Genomic DNA, 16,685 nt, shown 5'->3' with positions numbered 1-16,685 from the left:
AAAAAAACAGTGCATATTGTTAAGGAATTAGAATTCTTAGTGAAAAGACAAAGATTTAATTGACTTTCAATGTAACGTAAATTAACTAGAGTGTGTTATATTTGGAAAATTGTTTTATGAGTGGAAAGACTTTTAAGTGCAGAGTGCAACACTTATTTCATTAAGGTACAATGGAGCACAAGTAAGACAAGAGTGCATAGTGTTAAGAGAATGGAATTCTGAGTGCAAATGACTAAGTCCAGTGCAAGACTTCATGAACAGTGTACTGCAAGTGCTTCAGGAACTCCTCCTTACTGTCCGAGTCTGAGAGGAGGCGGGTTATTCATCAAGATGGCCAGGGACTTCCTGTAAGTACCCAGAATGTTTCATATTGTACCGTATTTTCCATACTGTACTTACCTCTAACACCTCATTTCACTCTTTTATGTCCCTTATTGGTGTGAATAGGGTCTTAGGTGTTATGCATGTGCAGTAGAGAGGTGTTTTTCTGAGTTAGGCTAGGTTAGGGTCCATAACTACCAGTCCAGGAGCCAGGGACTTGTTGTAAGTACCCAGATTGTTTAATATTGTATAAACTCACTTCTAAAACCTCATTTTATGGTTCTTTTGCATTTATTTGTCGTTTATGTCCCTAATTGGTGTGATTTGGGTCTTAAATAGGTGCAATGCATGTCCAGAGGGAGTTGTATAGGTGTTTTTCTGAGTTAGGGTCCATAAGTACAAGTCCAGGAGGCTGGGGCCCAATATCCGGACAGGACCATTTTCCGGACGTGCCTTTGGCTCTATTACAGTACATCGGATATTGGGGGGGTTACTGTATGTATATATATATATATATATATATATATATATATATATATATATGGAGACAGAAAAAAAAGTCAGTCAGTTTTATGGTTCATACGAGTTCAACTTCCTCTAACACTTTGAATAAACACTGCTTAACCCAGTCATTTTGTCCATTAAATATTGGATGAGATACTATTTTTTTTTTTTTTTAACCAGTTTTAAGTTTTTTTAGCTTTACGCGCTAATGTACCTTGAAGTACAGTACACTTCTACTAAACTACACCATTCTTTCCAGGGCACACAAGAAAACCTGAAGTGTTGTGGAGAGAGGAATTGGACAGCTGAAGTGTCGATTCCATGTTCTCAACAGTGAAAATATGAGTCAGCCCTCCATCAGAAATATGCAAGATCATTGTGGTTTGTGCTATGTTGCATAACATCTGCAAAGATGGAAATATCAATATACCTGGACAGCTACCAGGACAGCTCCCTGCAGAAGACAATGGTGGTGAAGATCAATAGGATGTCGATGAACCACCAAATCATGTGCCTGCTGCTGTACCATGCCATGAGGGTCTTTGCTACATGGATCAGTTTGTCAGACTTCACTTCAAGTATAGTCAATCAGGGTAAATAAAAACAATTTAACTCTGCTTCACCGATCCTGTATCAGAGCAAATGGGCAGACTGGATACCACATGGCAATGGGTACATAACAACCTAAAACATGACATGTGAATGAATCATATTTAAGTTCTGCAACCAGTCAGTGCTGAGATTTCAAAGAATATGTGGATTTTTTTTTTTTTTACCCCAGTGAATGGGGAAAATGATAACTGCTCTCGGGGTAAAAAAAAAATATATAAAAATTCTGAAACTAATGGAAATACAGCTTTCAAAAACTCATGAATTTTCCTTGTTTGTGTACAGCACATTTATACATAACCTATAATTTTAAAAAAATACTGCATACATTCTGAATATAGATACATGATTTCAGTTATCAACCAAGGCTTTACCTCTGCCAACGAAGTTGAAGGTTATGTATTCACCTGTATTTGTGTTTCTCTCTTGTTTGTCAACACAATGTCTCCAAAAGTTCTCATATGAATTTCAATAAAATTTTGTGGAAGAGTGGGCCATGGGCCAAAAAAGATATGATTAAATTTGGGGGCAGATCCGGATCCAGATCAGGATCCTGCAGTCGCACTGACAGAGGTATGTGCTCTCTGAGTGCCTTCTTGTCCTTTATATATACTGGTATCTTACTTGTTTGGACTGATCCATGCAAACTTCACATTCTTCCAGTGTTTTGCCTTTTTAGGAGAAGGAAATCCAAACTAAACTACATTTTTGAAACATTCATGAACTTTTGCTTCTTCAGAAAAATAACTGTATTGCTTTCCATGAAGTTTATCTTCATTGTGAATCTTTGTTGGACTTCACACTGCTGTTTTGTTTTATTTTTTTGCTTTGTTGTTTATTAGATGCAATAAAAAACAGAGGTTTTTCATTACCCCTTTGGGGGGGGGGTGTCTGTACCCAGGGTAAAAAAAAAAACATCTATACTGGAGTTACAATAGCAGGCAGGTCCTGTCTCCTGATTTGGCTCTTAAGGGCAACTGTCACTGATCTCCTGATAGCAGAATGAATGCAGTGCATTCAAAGCGCCTGAAATGGCATTACTTAACGAAAAAATGCCAAAAAGTTAAATGAGCAGAAAACAAAAAAACTAAATTTCTTCGTTTGATCATAACCTGGCACCAAATCATTGTTGGGCAAATCTGCATACACATAATATGGAGTATAGGTAGGCCCATCAGCGCATCAAAAACTAGAAAAATTAGACAACAGATAAAGATTGGCAGGGCTGTGTTACTTTTTACCCCAACTGGCCCTATGTTTTTATTTACCCCGATTGATGTGTTGCATACAAATCAAATCCATCCCAGCATTTTTTTTTTTTTTTTTTTTAAATACTCTGACAACAGTATTCGTTTGTATTTTGTATGGAACACTTGCCATGTCATTTCATAATACCTATTATAAATTGTAACTACTCCCACTTATATAACGTTACAATTTGTGAATCGATTTTACAGCTTTGGTTGTATTGGTACTTTAGTACTAGTCATACTATTTCTCTTTGCCTTGTGATACAAAGTACAAAAATGTTACTCTTGTTCCAGCAATGATGAGTGATGAGAGGCTGCTACACCCTTCATACAGTGTACTAGTAAGTAAAAATGAGATTGAACTATATTCCTTTCTGTGTACTTTCCCCCAAATCCATTAGCTAATCTCCATGATGGGAACCATTTGTTATAGGGTACAGTACAGTATTTCTTGTTAGGATCTGAAAGTTCATAAAAATATTTATATTTTTATTTCTTATGGAATATGTAATGAATGTTTTGAGAATAAGCGATAGGATATTGGTAGTGAAAATTCTGTTGGGTAGAAAGATAGCTGCGATTATATCGGCATATGCTCCACAGGCAGGATTGGATGTAGCAGAGAAAGATAGATTTTGGGATGATTTAATACGTGTAGTGGGTGGTATGCGGGATGATAGTGATTTTGGGAGGGGACTTAAATGGTCATGTAGGTGAAGCAGCACAAGGTTATGAAGGAGTGCATAGGGGATGTGCGTATGGTATAAGGAATGTAGAAGGGGAAAGGATACTTGAGTTTGGGGAGGCAACGGACATGACTGTGTGGAACACATATTTTAGGAAAAGAGACAGTAGGTTAATTACGTATGAGTCTGGGGGAAATAGCAGACAGATAGATTATTTTCTGGTTAGGAGGGCCAATAGAAGGTTAGTGAGGGATGTTAAAGTTATAGGAAGTAAGGAGTGTGTGCAGCAGCACAAACTATTGATTTGTGATATGGTGCTTAAAGAACAAGTGATGAAAAAGAGGACTTATGTACCTAGGAGGAAAATATGGAAGCTGAAAAACCAAGTAGTAAGGGATGCCTTCTATAGCGAGTTGAGGAGAGTGGTGGTTGAACAGGGAGCTGTAGACAGAGGCGTTAATGAACAGTACAGAGCCCTCAAGAACAATTTCTTGAGAGTTACTGATGTAACATGCAGTTGGACAAGAGGACCACCAAGACATAAAGTAACTTGGTGGTGGGATGAGGGTGTAGCAGCTGCAGTTAAGGAGAAAAGAAGGCTTTTCCGGGAATGGAAGAAAGGTGGTAGCAAAGAGGAATATTTGGCTGCCAAGCAGAGGGCTAGAAGAGAGGTATACAGGGCAAAGTCTGAGTCACAGAGACTATTACTTGATAATCTAAATCATGGGGAAAGGAAAAATATGATATTTAGGGTGGCAGGTCAGGTGAAGAGGGATAATCGGGATATTATAGGTGAACAGTGTGTGAAGAATGATGAAGGAAGGGTAGTGGTGAACAGTGAGGATATTAAAGATGCATGGAGAGAGCATTATAACCGGTTGTTGAATGAGGAGTTTGACTGGGACAGGGAAGGTTTGGAGCCAGCAGATCCAGTGTCTGGCCCTTGGTCTTTCATTGATGCTGCTACTGTGAGTGAGGCAATAGGCAGGATGAAGGTGGGGAAGGCAGCAGGTGTGTCTGGGTTGACTGCCGAAATGTTGAAGGCCTCCGGAGATACATGGGTGAGGTTAGCCACTGACCTGATAAATAGGATTATTTATGAGTGTGTTGTCCCAGATGATTGGCTGAGGAGTGTAATTGTAAATGTTTATAAAGGGAAGGTTGATGCCCTGGAAAGAGGAAATTATAGAGGTATAAAGCTTTTAGATCAGATAATGAAGGTAATGGAGAGAGTTTTAGAAGGTTTGATTAGAGAAAGAGTGAATACTGTATTGATGAGATGCAGTTTGGGTTTATGCCAGGTAGGGCGACCACTGATGCTATATTCATTGTTCGACAGCTTCAGGAAAAATACATTGGTAGAAGGGATCTTTGTTTTTGTTGATTTGGAAAAGGCCTTTGACAGAGTCCCTAGAAGGGTGGTGAAGTGAGCAGTGAAAAAGCTTGGCTTGGAGGAGTGGCTGGTTAGGGTGGTTATGGCTATGTATGTGGGTGCTCACATCCAGGTAAGAGTGAATGGAGATTTGAGTGATGAGTTTTCCGTGAATGCTGGTGTGGATCAGGGGTCAGTCTTGAGTCCCATGTTGTTTATCATGGTACTTGAAGCCCTTTCACGTGACTTTAGAAACGGACTCCCTTGGGAGTTGTTGTATGCTGATGGTTTGGTGTTGATTGCAGAGAATGAAAGGGAGGTGGAGGAAAGGTTTAGGAAGTGGAGAGATGGTATGGGGCACAAGGGTTTAAGGGTAAGTACAGGTAAAACAAAAGTGATGATATCTAGGGTTGGTGGCGGTACTGCCAAAGATGAGGGAGAGTGGCCATGTGCAGTTTGCCACAAGGGAGTGGTAAGTAATTCCATCTTGTGCAGTGTTTGTGATAAATGGGTGCATAAGAGATGTAGTGGTATCAGAGGTAGACTGCGAGATAATGCTGATTTTATGTGTATGGCGTGTCAGGGTGAGCAGGTGGAGATTGTCAGACGTGAAAGGATTGAACTTGTTGGTGAATCTCTTGAGTGTGTGGAAGAGTTTTGTTATTTGGGAGACATGTTGTGTGCTGGAGGTGGGGCTGGAGCTAGCTCTGTGGCCAGGGTGAGAAGTGATTGGAAGAAGTTCAGGGAGCTCTTGCCTCTCCAGACATTGAGAGGACTCTCCCTACGTGCTATGGGGTCTTTGTATGCAGCATGTGTTAGGAGTGTAATGCTGTTTGGTAGTGAGACCTGGGCCTTGAAGGAGGAAGATATACGCCGGCTCAGACGTACAGAAATGACAATGATTAGGTGGATGTGCAGTGCGTCCCTGCGTCCAAGGCCTGGAGGGGCTGGGTTTACGATGGAAGAGTTGAGAGGTAGGATGGGACTGGAGTGTATTGGTGTTGTGATGAGGAGAGGTAGATTGAGGTGGTTTGGACATGTGGAGAGGATGGGGGATGATAACTGGGTGAGGAAGGTGAGAAGTGTTAATATTGGGGGTGGGGTTATGAGGGGTAGACCGAGAAAGACATTGGACAAGGTCATTAAGTGTGACCTCAGGGTTAAGGGACTGAACAGGGATGCTGCAATGGATCGTGCAGCGTGGAGAGCCGGCATTAGGTGACCAAGGCCGACACATCCAAGCATGTTGGAGCCTTTAAAAACAAAAACGGAAACAAATTTTCTTTTAAGGAGAAGCAATATTTACTACACTGGGTGGTAGGTATATAACTAAATTTTGGCACCTGGTGGTTTAGTGAGTAATTACTGCACTCCAATTGGATTGAGACGGTGAAGGTTTATATCCAAGGGGTGGTTGGAGTTTATTGCACATGTAATGCCACTCAGGGATAAGTGAGGCTGGTCACCCTCATCTTAAATGTCGGGACCAACTGCCTAGCCCCGGGCTCCTACGCTTTTCATGGGGCAATGTAGGATTGGATGATGGATGGCAATTTATAACTGTAATAATCAAGTTTAGCTTGACTGGCCTCCTGTTTCTTCTTAGAGGCATGTATCTGTTGTTCCAGTAGGGTTAATTCGAGCTTTCGCTTCTTCTCAAGTGTCGGGCCTCGGCTTCATCAACCGGCAGTACCGTACAGTCTGGCAGGTCTCTGCGGTGGCCTCAGACGCTGGCAGACTTGCATCAGTTGGTGGACCAGTTTCCACAGCACCTGCCAGCTTGCTACCATGGTGCTGCCCCAGCCTGTTGTTGCTGACAAAAAATAATGAGCCACTATTTTCATGTAATTTTTTTCTTTCTAATGAGATAAGTGTTGAGATACAACTTTTGGTATATTTCTACCTAATTCCTGCATTTTCGTAAGAGTTACTATGTTAATCGAAGGGTATTAAAATGGAAATTAGAAAGATGGAGAATGAAGAGATATTTCATGAAACACACGCTAGAAGGAAACATCAAATGATGGTGCTGAAATATGAATAATGAATTATGGAACAGGATATGAATGATCAAGGGTTATAATACACGAATCTGAAACATATACCTAAACAGGAGTTAAATGAATGGTATAAGTGGGAAATAAAATATTGTGGACATCAAAAAAAAAAAAAAATAAATAAATAAAAATAAAAAAATATTGCCAGACGCCTTAATCCCGTAAGAGGTGGCCACAAACAAATTAACCTCCATGTCGCCCTGTCCCCCTGCCCTGCTCCCAGCTCACACCCCCCTCTCATATACCTCTCCATTCCATCCCTCCATCTCATCCTGGTCTCCCCCTCCCTCTCCACCTCACTCACACACACTCTCCTCGTCAGACATGTAGAGGTGTATGGTATGTAGGAGGACTACTGGGCCTTGAGGCCAGGCTGTGAAGCCTATGCCCAGGGTCGGACACATTAAAAAAAAAAAAAAAAAAAAAAAATCTCACTCTCCATCCTCTCCACATGGCCAAACCACCTCAGTGTGTTTCTCCTAACACTTCCTATCACATCCACATCCACACCACAACACTCCTTCACATCCTCACTTGTCAGTCTGTCTCTCCATGTGACTCCACATGCTCCTCTCATCTTATTTCCACTGCTCTCTCTCTTGACTTCTGTCCCTCCAACTCCAAGCTTCACTTCCATACATTAAAGTTGGTATCACAATACTGTCATGTAGTAACTTTTTCACTTCCATGTTCACTTCCCTGTTCCTTATCACTGCTTTCAAGGAACCAGCAACCTTTCTCCCTTGTCTTACCTTTTCAAGCACTTCACCCTCCAAACTTCCATCCTTACTCATCACACTACCCAAATACAGTACTTAAATGCACTCACATTTTCCATTTCCTCCTCATCCAACCTCATTGTACAGTCACTGACCTTACTTCTCTCGAAGACCATGACTTTACTCTTCCCTACATTCACCTTTGAATTCCATTTCTTACACACTCCCAAACTCATCCACCAAGCCTTGCAGCTTAAAAAAAAAAAAAAAAAAAAAAAAAAAAAAATCTAAACATAATACTTCTGAAATTATCTTACCTCTCAGTACCAAGTCCTTCGTCTGGCAGGGTCACTGGATCGTGGACCTCGTTAATATCCAACTGGTCCCAGGTCCCCTTCATGGTGACGTTGTTAAAACCAAGTATTTTTGCGATGATCTCATCGAGGTCACTGACGGGAGACAGTGCAGGACCACAACCTGCAATAGGGGCCAAATTGCCAATGATTAATTTGTCCATTACTTGTAACTGAAGAATTATTTGGGAGGACAGCTAGTATTCAATAAACCGGAAAATAATCTGAAAATAGTAAGTTACATGGTTGGCCCTACTTGCAGTTTGAGCTATGTCAACTGGTATTACATTATCTCAATTGCACACCTTTTCTCCTATGAAACTTCCATCAGAACTTAGTAATACCTCAAGTACAAGGAAGGAGTTCTGTTTATTTTGTCTAACTGCAATTTGTTAATTATTTTTTTTAAGCACTTCCCTGTATTAGTTAATTTTTATAGAACTGTGGTAACAAGCCATATCAACAAGAATGTTGGCAAAGGTATGCTTTCTTGGAAGGAGTAGAAGGACCTTACCAATGAAATTCACATTCCTCCAGCTTGTTTTGTTTTGTTTTTCTGATCAGGGCTGTATATAACCTTTTTCTGCTGCTTCTACTGCTTAAACCTTTACCTTACCAAGAATGTTTTTACATGGTCTAACAGTAACAATTCAATGGATGAATAAAGCCACAACACTACTCAGCTAGTATGATTAAATTTGTGAAACTAATAGGGATGCTTTCACTGTATGCAGTACTTTAAGAACTGGACATTAAAAAAAAAAAAAAAAATGAAAAAGGAACTTATGGACTCGGTACGGTCAAGCAATAAGCCCTTCGCAGACGATGCCAAGCTCTACAGAAGAATCAGAAACCCATCAGATGGAGAGATTCTTCAGGAGGACATCACCAGACTACAGGAGTGGAGCAGAAAATGGCTTCTAAATTTCAGTGAGGAGAAGTGCAAGGTGATGCATCTTGGGAGAGGAAATCCAGAGTACCAGTACCATATGGGTGATGCTCCACTAACCACCACAGAGGAGGAGGAGGACCTAGGTGTATACGTTACCTCAAACCTGAAGCCAACAGTACAAGTTGCCAAGGCAGCAACCAATGCAAACTGCATGGTGGGACTCTTAACCCCTTAACCGCGGGGTGTCACTTTCGTGACACTCGGGCGCAATGGATCATACCGCGGGGCGTCACTTTTGTGATTCTGTGTTATTTTGAATTATCCCGGGCTTTCAAGTGGTGGCTTGTATCATCTATCAGTACTGCCAATGTCCAACACTAGTCAGCACTCCAAATCTCATCTGTACTCCCATCCATTGTTGACATTTTAGCCATTTTCCCCCCATTCCTGACTCCCCTCCCTACCTCCCCTCCATTACCCTGTCCTCTCACCTCCCCAGCTGCTCTGCGCTATGCAAATCTCCCCCGGATTTTTCCACAGATTTCATCCATTGAAATAAGCCCTATGCCCTATACTTATACAAAATAATCTATCTATCTATCTATATACCTAGGCTGCTTCCCCCAAGGAAAGGGAGGTAGCCGAGACAGGACGACACACTCTCCATTTACTCATCCCTTCAAACACATTCATTCACATCTTAGCCCCAAAGGGGAGAACGGACAGATCCTCACCGCACCACACCGCACAAGGGTCAACTGCGCAGTGCAATCAGTGACATCCGCAGCAGGGCCCGACAGCAGAACTGGTTTACCCCTGCCACATCATAACATACCCATCCCCTTACCTGCACCTGACCTGACTAGCTGATCAGACCAAATGCGGGAGAATATCCCCTCAGGGCTGCGTCATCACTTATTTATTCACAATTTCTCTCCATTTATTTCTGTCACGCACAGCCACTCTTCCTTGCTCAACAGACATCCCTCTCGCATCCAGCGCTTTCTTCACACTGTCCATCCATCCTATTCGTGGTCTTCCTCTCAGCCTTACACCTCTCACATCAGATCTAGTTATCTTTTTCACCAATCGCTCATTATCCATTCTCTCCATATGCCCAAACCATCGCAACACCCTCTGCTCAACTCTACCAGCCATCTCCTGAACAACTCCAGTTCTCCTTCGCACTTCATCATTTCGCACCCGATCCATACGCGTCACTCCACACATACTCCTCAGACACCTCATCTCCATTACATTCAAACTTTTCCTCTCTGCTACACCCATATTCCATGTTTCAGCCCCATATAATGCAGTCGGTACCACAACACCCTCATACAGCCTTCTCTTTACATCCATTCTAAGCGAACGACATTTAAACACTTTTTTCATTCCTCCCAGCACCTTTCCTACTTCATTTATTCTAAACTTCACTTCTGCATCTATTCTTCCATCCACAGCAACATGTGACCCTAGATATTTATACCAAAAAAAAAATAAGGTAAGTGATAGTGGTATACACCAGGAATTGGCTAATTATCACCTGACAACACCTCACATGCATTCATTCGCTACATACCACGGTAATTTCCCCTTTGAATTATGCCTTGTAATCTATTTCTGTAATAAAAATATATATCAGAAAGGAAGGGAGAAGCCTAAGTAACATTTACATTCACCTGGAACTACCTTATTTCTTTATGTATTGCCGAGATTTTCTACCAATAATTTATTAGCATGTAAGTTAGCAGCTGTCAGCCCCATTGTCACTGTCAACCCTTGCCTTCTCAGATAAGCCGCGGCATTTAGTTCCTTGTCCTCCTCTGTGGTCAAAGCATGTCGCATTCGTGCCCCGCCATTTCTGCCGCTTCTGTGCCCATTGCAAAGGGCCCCGTGACCTCTACACCCAGAAAAACTCGAGGGGGAAGCAGGAAAGGACTAAAGTGACTCTGCAGTGGAATGTGAACTAGCCGAATTATCAATGGTGATGATGGATAGTGATTTTGACCCTTCGGGGGATTCATGTGATGAGCCAGGTGAGGAAATCGTGCCAGAACCTACTAGTACGAGTGCTTCAGTGTCCCAAGTGATCCCTAGCTCCAAGGGAAAGGAGCCGTTAGTGCAGCAAGGGAAGGAATTTGGGAAGGGAGTGAAAAGGCGGCGGGTTAGCCCCGGAACAATGGCCCCGCGTGACCCAGCCCGCTATGAGTCCCGAGTTGATTCACCTCCCCATTTCCCAAGCCCCACTTCACTCATTTCTTCCTCTTCTCCTGCTGAATTATCTCCGGAGTCTTCGTCGTTGGAGTCACCACCAGCATCAACAGTGAAGGCAGGCCGTAGAGGAAGAGGTAAATCCCTGACCTGTAAAAGTAGAGTTGCTAGTAGAGTAAGGGCTGCTAGTGCTGTACGGCAACCCAGGGTCAGTGCGAGTGACCTTGAATGTGATAAATCTGCCTCACAGCCACCCTCCACCCTCACCCACCCTACACTGCCACGACAGGGAATCCTGGACGCCTTCACGTGGACGGAAGGGTCCGATTTTGTCCCTGAACATCTCGATTTTGACGAGAGTTCCTCAGGAGTACAGCCTGCCTTCACTCTTGATGAGGATGCTGAGTGTGTGGACTTCCTTTTGGCCTTCCTCGATGACAAAGTCATGCAGCACATATGTGATGAGACCAACAGATATGAATTACAATGTGCTGCAAGTGGTACAGGTGCAGCCAAGATGCAACAGTGGTCCATGCTGGGAGTGAAGGAGCTGTATGTGTTCTTCGCCCTCATGCTTCTCATACCACACTCAAAGAAGCATGAGTTGGAAGAATACTGGTCCATGGACCCCTTACTACCCTCACCCACCTTCAATAAGTACATGGCCAGAGATCATTTCCAGAACATCATGGGAAACCTGCACTTTGCCGACAACGATGTACCTTCCCAAACCGAACCACTCTGGAAGATCCGGGAGATTCTGAGCAGAATGAAGGATAAGTTTATGACATTCTTCCACCCCTTTCAGAAGGTTGTCATTGACGAATCCTTGGTTTTCTTCAGAGGACGTCTTAGGTTTGTGCAGTACATTCCAAGCAAACGCCATCGCTTTGGAATCAAGTTCTTTGTACTGTGCGACTGTAAGACAGGGTACATCCTTAACTTCGTCATTTATTCAGCCAGCACTGTCAATCTTGATAAAACACACCCCCTTGGCTTCTCAGGCTGTGTAGTGAAAGTGCTCCTTGAAAGGTATTTTGGTGGGAATCATGTGCTGTATACAGACAACTATTATACAGCACTGAAACTTGCCAAATACCTTTCAGAGTTCGGCATTGGCTCCTGCGGCACTGTGAAGAGTAATCGTGCCCACTTCCCTAAATTCCCAGAGGCAGGAACCTCGCAGCGAGGAGATGTGCACCTACGCAAGTCTGAGAAGATGCTGGCCATACGGTGGGATGACAAGAGGGTCGTGCACATGCTCACCACCGTACATAAGGGGTAAATGACGGACAGTGGGAAGGTCGACCGTAGGAAAGGCAAACCTGTGATGAAACCTGATGCTGTGTTGGACTACAATATCAACAAGCGGCTGGTGGACAAGTCCGACATGATGATTGGAGAGATCGACTGCCTCAGGAAGAATACTAGGTGGTGCAGGAAAGTTTTTCTGCATCTCATAGACATGACGATGCTGAACGCCTTCATCCTGTACAAGATGAAGGTCAAGCCACCTAAGTCCTTCTCCCTGAGGTTGTTCACCAGGACTTGTGTTCAGCAGCTGCTTGAAAGATATGGTAGGGTGACAGCAGCAACTCCAAGGCGCCATCCAGTAACACTTCCCGACAGACTTGAGCAGAGGGCTTACATGGATCGGCACAGACTGGTGCAAATGCCAGCCACAGGCAAGAGGAAGGCTGCGATCCGCAGGTGCCAGGTGTGTGCACATACCACCTGCCGCACACCTGAGCACAAACGCACCTCTTGGTAGTGTGCTGAGTGCCAGGTTCCCCTCTGTGTTACCTGCTTCTTTGATTACCACAGCCAGAAGCAGTTCTAAAAGTGCAAGTGGGAAAGGAAAGGAATGTTAAAATAATGTGTAAATAATGTGTAAATAGCAAGTGAAAGCAATGGATGTTCAGTACATATGATTGAACAGTGTATTATAGTTTTATCTTACTGAAAGTGACAGTGAATAACATAATGTAAGTAAAATAGAAGCGTAAATGTTGAAAATACAATAGAAAATGTAAATAGAAATGTAAGTAATTAGTAATATAAGAATATGAGTACAAATACTTGATGTTATAACAGTGAAAGTGAATCCGTGGCTCTCTATGTATTTTACTGAATGAAAAATTGAATGACTTCAGTGACAATAAACTAATACTACTGAAGGAAACTTATGGATAAAGACTCCAGATGTATAGAAGTGTTGTATAGTAATAGAAATATAAAGTGTGAGGGGTTTTATGAATAATAAATGACAGAATACCAACATCGAACTAGCGCAAGTGGGAAGGTCATACGCGCCCGTAATTTTCATTGCTTTCAGTGGGTTTTTTTTGGAGTATGGATCCCAAACTACTTGATAATCATAGAGTAGTGTTTATAGTGTTAATATCTGGCTGTGGTAATCATATTATGGGTTGTCGGGAAGTGTAAAGAGGAGACTTCGTTACCCAACTTCAGAGGTCTCCACAAGTCCTACGGTAATCAACGAAGGCTCAACAAACATCCCAGGAGAAAGCTGAAGGTATATGCCATATGCATATGTAATTTTAATATTCTAGGACTAATAACTGATTTTTGGCAAATATTTTTTGAGAGTCTGTCGGAGCAATAATAACCCCGCGGGACATGCAAAACATTGGGAAAGATGCCCGCGGTGTAAGGGTTAAGAAAAACTTACACATTCCTGGATGCAGAGATGTTTCTCCCGTTGTACAAATCTTTGATCAGGCCCCCGGATGGAATAGTGTCCAAGCAGGGTCACCATACACTCGTCGAGACATTAACAAGCTCGAACAAGTACAACGGAGAGCCACTAAACTAGTCCCAGAGCTATCCGAACTGTCCTATGGGGAAAGGCTGGCCCGTCTTGGCCTCACCACACCGGAGGAAAGGAAGATACGTGGTGACATGATTCAGACATACAAGGTACCCCACGGTATTGATGTTGTTAAAGGTGGAAATTTTCTTCAACTTGCATCAAGAGACAACCAACCAAACACCGGAGGACACAGCCTGAAGCTAGTCAAACTCAGGCACAGAACCACGTGGAGGACAAAATTTTGTAATGCAAGAGTAGTGAACCATTGGAATAGTCTCCCGGATGAAGTAGTCACGAGCCAGAGTGTGAATGCTTTTAAAAATTCGTATGACAAGTATGTTGAGACTGTAAAACAGAGAAGAGGGACCTTTTATGAGCACTGACTCCTATGCCTCTTAACTATCACTAAAGGTAAGCAATCACTGAAGGTAAGCAATGGAGGCTGATCCTTACCTGTTGCAACCAGACCTTCACTGTACAATGCAATTCAGGCTCTTGCCTCAGCCTGCACAGTCTGCCACCTTTTCTGGCACTCCTTTATGCTTCTGTCAGTGCCTGAGTATATGGAATTAAGATTGTCACATATGCTTTTCCAAGCACCCTGCCAGGCACAATGTGTGTACTCCCCGCTGAAACGAAGCTCCCTTTTAGGATTATTACATTATCCGAGGTAGTCGTGCTAACAGCAGTATGCTATCCGGTGTCCAATTTTGTTTTCGGTAATGTTTCTCCTTTTCTTGCCTTCTCTGCTGGGCTGTATTGCCTTCAATTGTATCTTTTGCTCTTCTCCCCGAATCGCACACAAGAGTGACCACGTTTGCCTTGTTTTGGTCTTGGTGTTGATTGAAGGGCTGGACCCGACGTGTAGTCAGATGTAGCCCTAACGGTGGTTCAGGTGTAGCAGAACTGTTTAATCACAGGCGGCGAAGTTGCCCCGATCTGCGGAGGAAGACACAAACATGGTGTAGAACTGAGTGGCGTAGGTGCCGATCTAGGCCCACTCCACCAAGAAGGATGGGGAGGGTGAAGTCCAGGATACCAAGGGTTGCAAGGCGCTCCCTCAGGGTGGTGCAGATGGAGTAGAAGCGTGGGCAATGCAGCAGAAAGTGGGCCACAGTTTCCTCTTGATTCACACACCACTGGCAGTAGGAGTCTGGGTGCAGTCGTAGCCGATGCAGATGTGATGCCAGTCCAACATGTCCAATACGCAGGCGGGTGATAGCGACGTCCAGGATCCGGGAGACAGAGCGTACCCAAGGTTGGTCCGATGAGTTGGAGCGATATAAACCCAGCGCTGTTGTGGGGAGGGAGGCGTGGAGATCAGCATTCCATGCCTGACTACACCTCGTGGCTAAGAGGCGACGGTGAGTAATGGCCGGCAAGGGGTAGGGCTCCACATTAGGAAAAGTCAAGGCCATCCGAGCTGCTGCATCCACCACATCATTGCCCCTGATGCCCACATGGGAGGGAATCCATTGCAGACGTACCTTCCAGCCTCCCTGCAGCAGCTGAGCAAGGTCATCCTGGATGTCATAAACCAGATGACGTATGGAGCAGGGTTTAGAAGAAGCGATGAGATGAAGGGCTGCTCTGCAGTCAGTGTAAATGACCACCGGCCGAGGAGAGGAATGAGACATCAAAAAACGCAGGGCCCTCAAGACTGCGAAGAGTTCAGCAGTGATTCATCATGGGCATCCCCTAAGTGCCATGTCTGGCAGATGGAGTAGTCCTCTACGAAGATGGCAGCGGCAGTTGCTGCAGGGGTGGAGGAGCGGGAGCCGTCGGTAAAGATAGCCATGAACCCTAGATAGATGGAGCCAGCCATCTGCAGGAAAATGCAAGGGGCCAGGTGGCCATCCCGTGATTTACAAAAGGGCTCTGGGAGGTCTAAGGACACAGGTGAGGACAGGTCCCTCCACGGGGGCACAGGAGATACTGATCGGACAGGGTGGCGAGCTGGAGGAGGAAGTCCCAGAGTGTCGTAAACTTGGAGAGCACGCACCAAGAGGGGCCGTCGAGACCTGATGGGCCACGATGGATGAGATGTCGAGACCCCTGCCGTCGTAAAGAGCTTCGGGAGTGGGTGGTCATCGGCCAAGCGCTGGATAGTAAAGTAGCGGCGACAAGTCAACTTCATCCTGGTATGGTGGAGGTGGGGAACACCTGCCTCAGCCTGCAGAGACAATGTGGGTGAGGAGCAGAAAGCACCCAGCGCAATCCGGAGAGCGGTCGTCTGAATAGTGTCCAGCCGTTGTAGTTGTGTAGGAGTTGCTGAGCCATATACCGAACAGCCATAGTTGATCTTCCCCAAGATGGCGGACTGATAGTACGCCAACAAAAGGTCCCTGCATGCCCCCCAGCGGGATCCAGCAATACTCTTCATGATGTCAAGTCGTTTTGCACATGATGACCGTAAGTATACGTATTCTATGTGACTGCGCCAAGTGAGGATGGGCCCATCCAACCGGAGACCAAGCAGCACATGCTCCCGAACAACAGGGACTAAGGTTGAGTCCAGAGAAATTGCTGGAGATGATGGCAAGCGGCGTAGAGTGAAGGGCATCACTGCGCTCTTGTTAGCATTGATGGCAAGGCCCCAGTTCCGGGCCCAAGCCAAAAAAGTGGATGCCACTGACTGCAGAAACTGCTGCGCCTCCACAAAGGAAGGGCTCTGGGACACGATGGTGACGTCATCTGTGTAAACCAGAAGAGTAGCATTACGGATCTGAGGCAGGCTGGACAGCAACACGTTGAACAAGAGTGGGCTGAGCACAGACCCTTGCGGAACCCCCCGATGAACAGGATGGGGATCCGACAAGGCCCCACCCACCGACACCACAAAGCTGCAGCCAGCAAGATAATTCGACATCCAAGCCAG

The 16,685-nt window shown here is 44.4% G+C and overlaps 2 protein-coding genes across 2 annotated transcripts; one reads left to right on the top strand and one right to left on the bottom strand.

Annotated features, from left to right (window-relative positions):
• The first annotated feature begins 8,656 nt into the window (after positions 1–8,656).
• LOC145415059 (uncharacterized) lies at positions 8,657–14,190 on the top strand. Its single transcript, XM_080284473.1, has 2 exons — positions 8,657–8,977; positions 13,717–14,190. Exons 1-2 carry the CDS (start codon positions 8,657–8,659, stop codon positions 14,188–14,190), a joined length of 795 nt encoding a protein of 264 aa, XP_080140599.1.
• A 531-nt stretch (positions 14,191–14,721) lies between these two features.
• On the bottom strand, positions 14,722–15,444 carry LOC145415058 (uncharacterized). Its single transcript, XM_080284471.1, has one exon. It carries the CDS (start codon positions 15,442–15,444, stop codon positions 14,722–14,724), a length of 723 nt encoding a protein of 240 aa, XP_080140597.1.
• Between the last annotated feature and the right edge of the window lie 1,241 nt (positions 15,445–16,685).

This window comes from Coenobita brevimanus, chromosome 101 (genome assembly GCF_032717465.1).
Source record: "Coenobita brevimanus isolate Jiangsu-jjx chromosome 101, ASM3271746v2, whole genome shotgun sequence".
NCBI lineage: Eukaryota > Metazoa > Arthropoda > Malacostraca > Decapoda > Coenobitidae > Coenobita > Coenobita brevimanus.
Note: the sequence above shows the minus strand (reverse complement) of the source record. Positions and strands in the feature narration are given on the sequence as shown.

What these genes read in the sequence shown, in the direction of transcription:
- LOC145415059 (XM_080284473.1), top strand. Translation starts at nt 8,657, where the DNA reads ATGGACTCGGTACGGTCAAGCAATAAGCCCTTCGCAGACGATGCCAAG. An exon ending in CAACCAATGCAAACTGCATG is followed by an intron (nt 8,978 to 13,716) that starts GTGGGACTCTTA and finishes ATCTTTGATCAG; the next exon opens with GCCCCCGGATGGAATAGTGT.
- LOC145415058 (XM_080284471.1), bottom strand. Translation starts at nt 15,444, where the DNA reads ATGTCTCATTCCTCTCCTCGGCCGGTGGTCATTTACACTGACTGCAGA.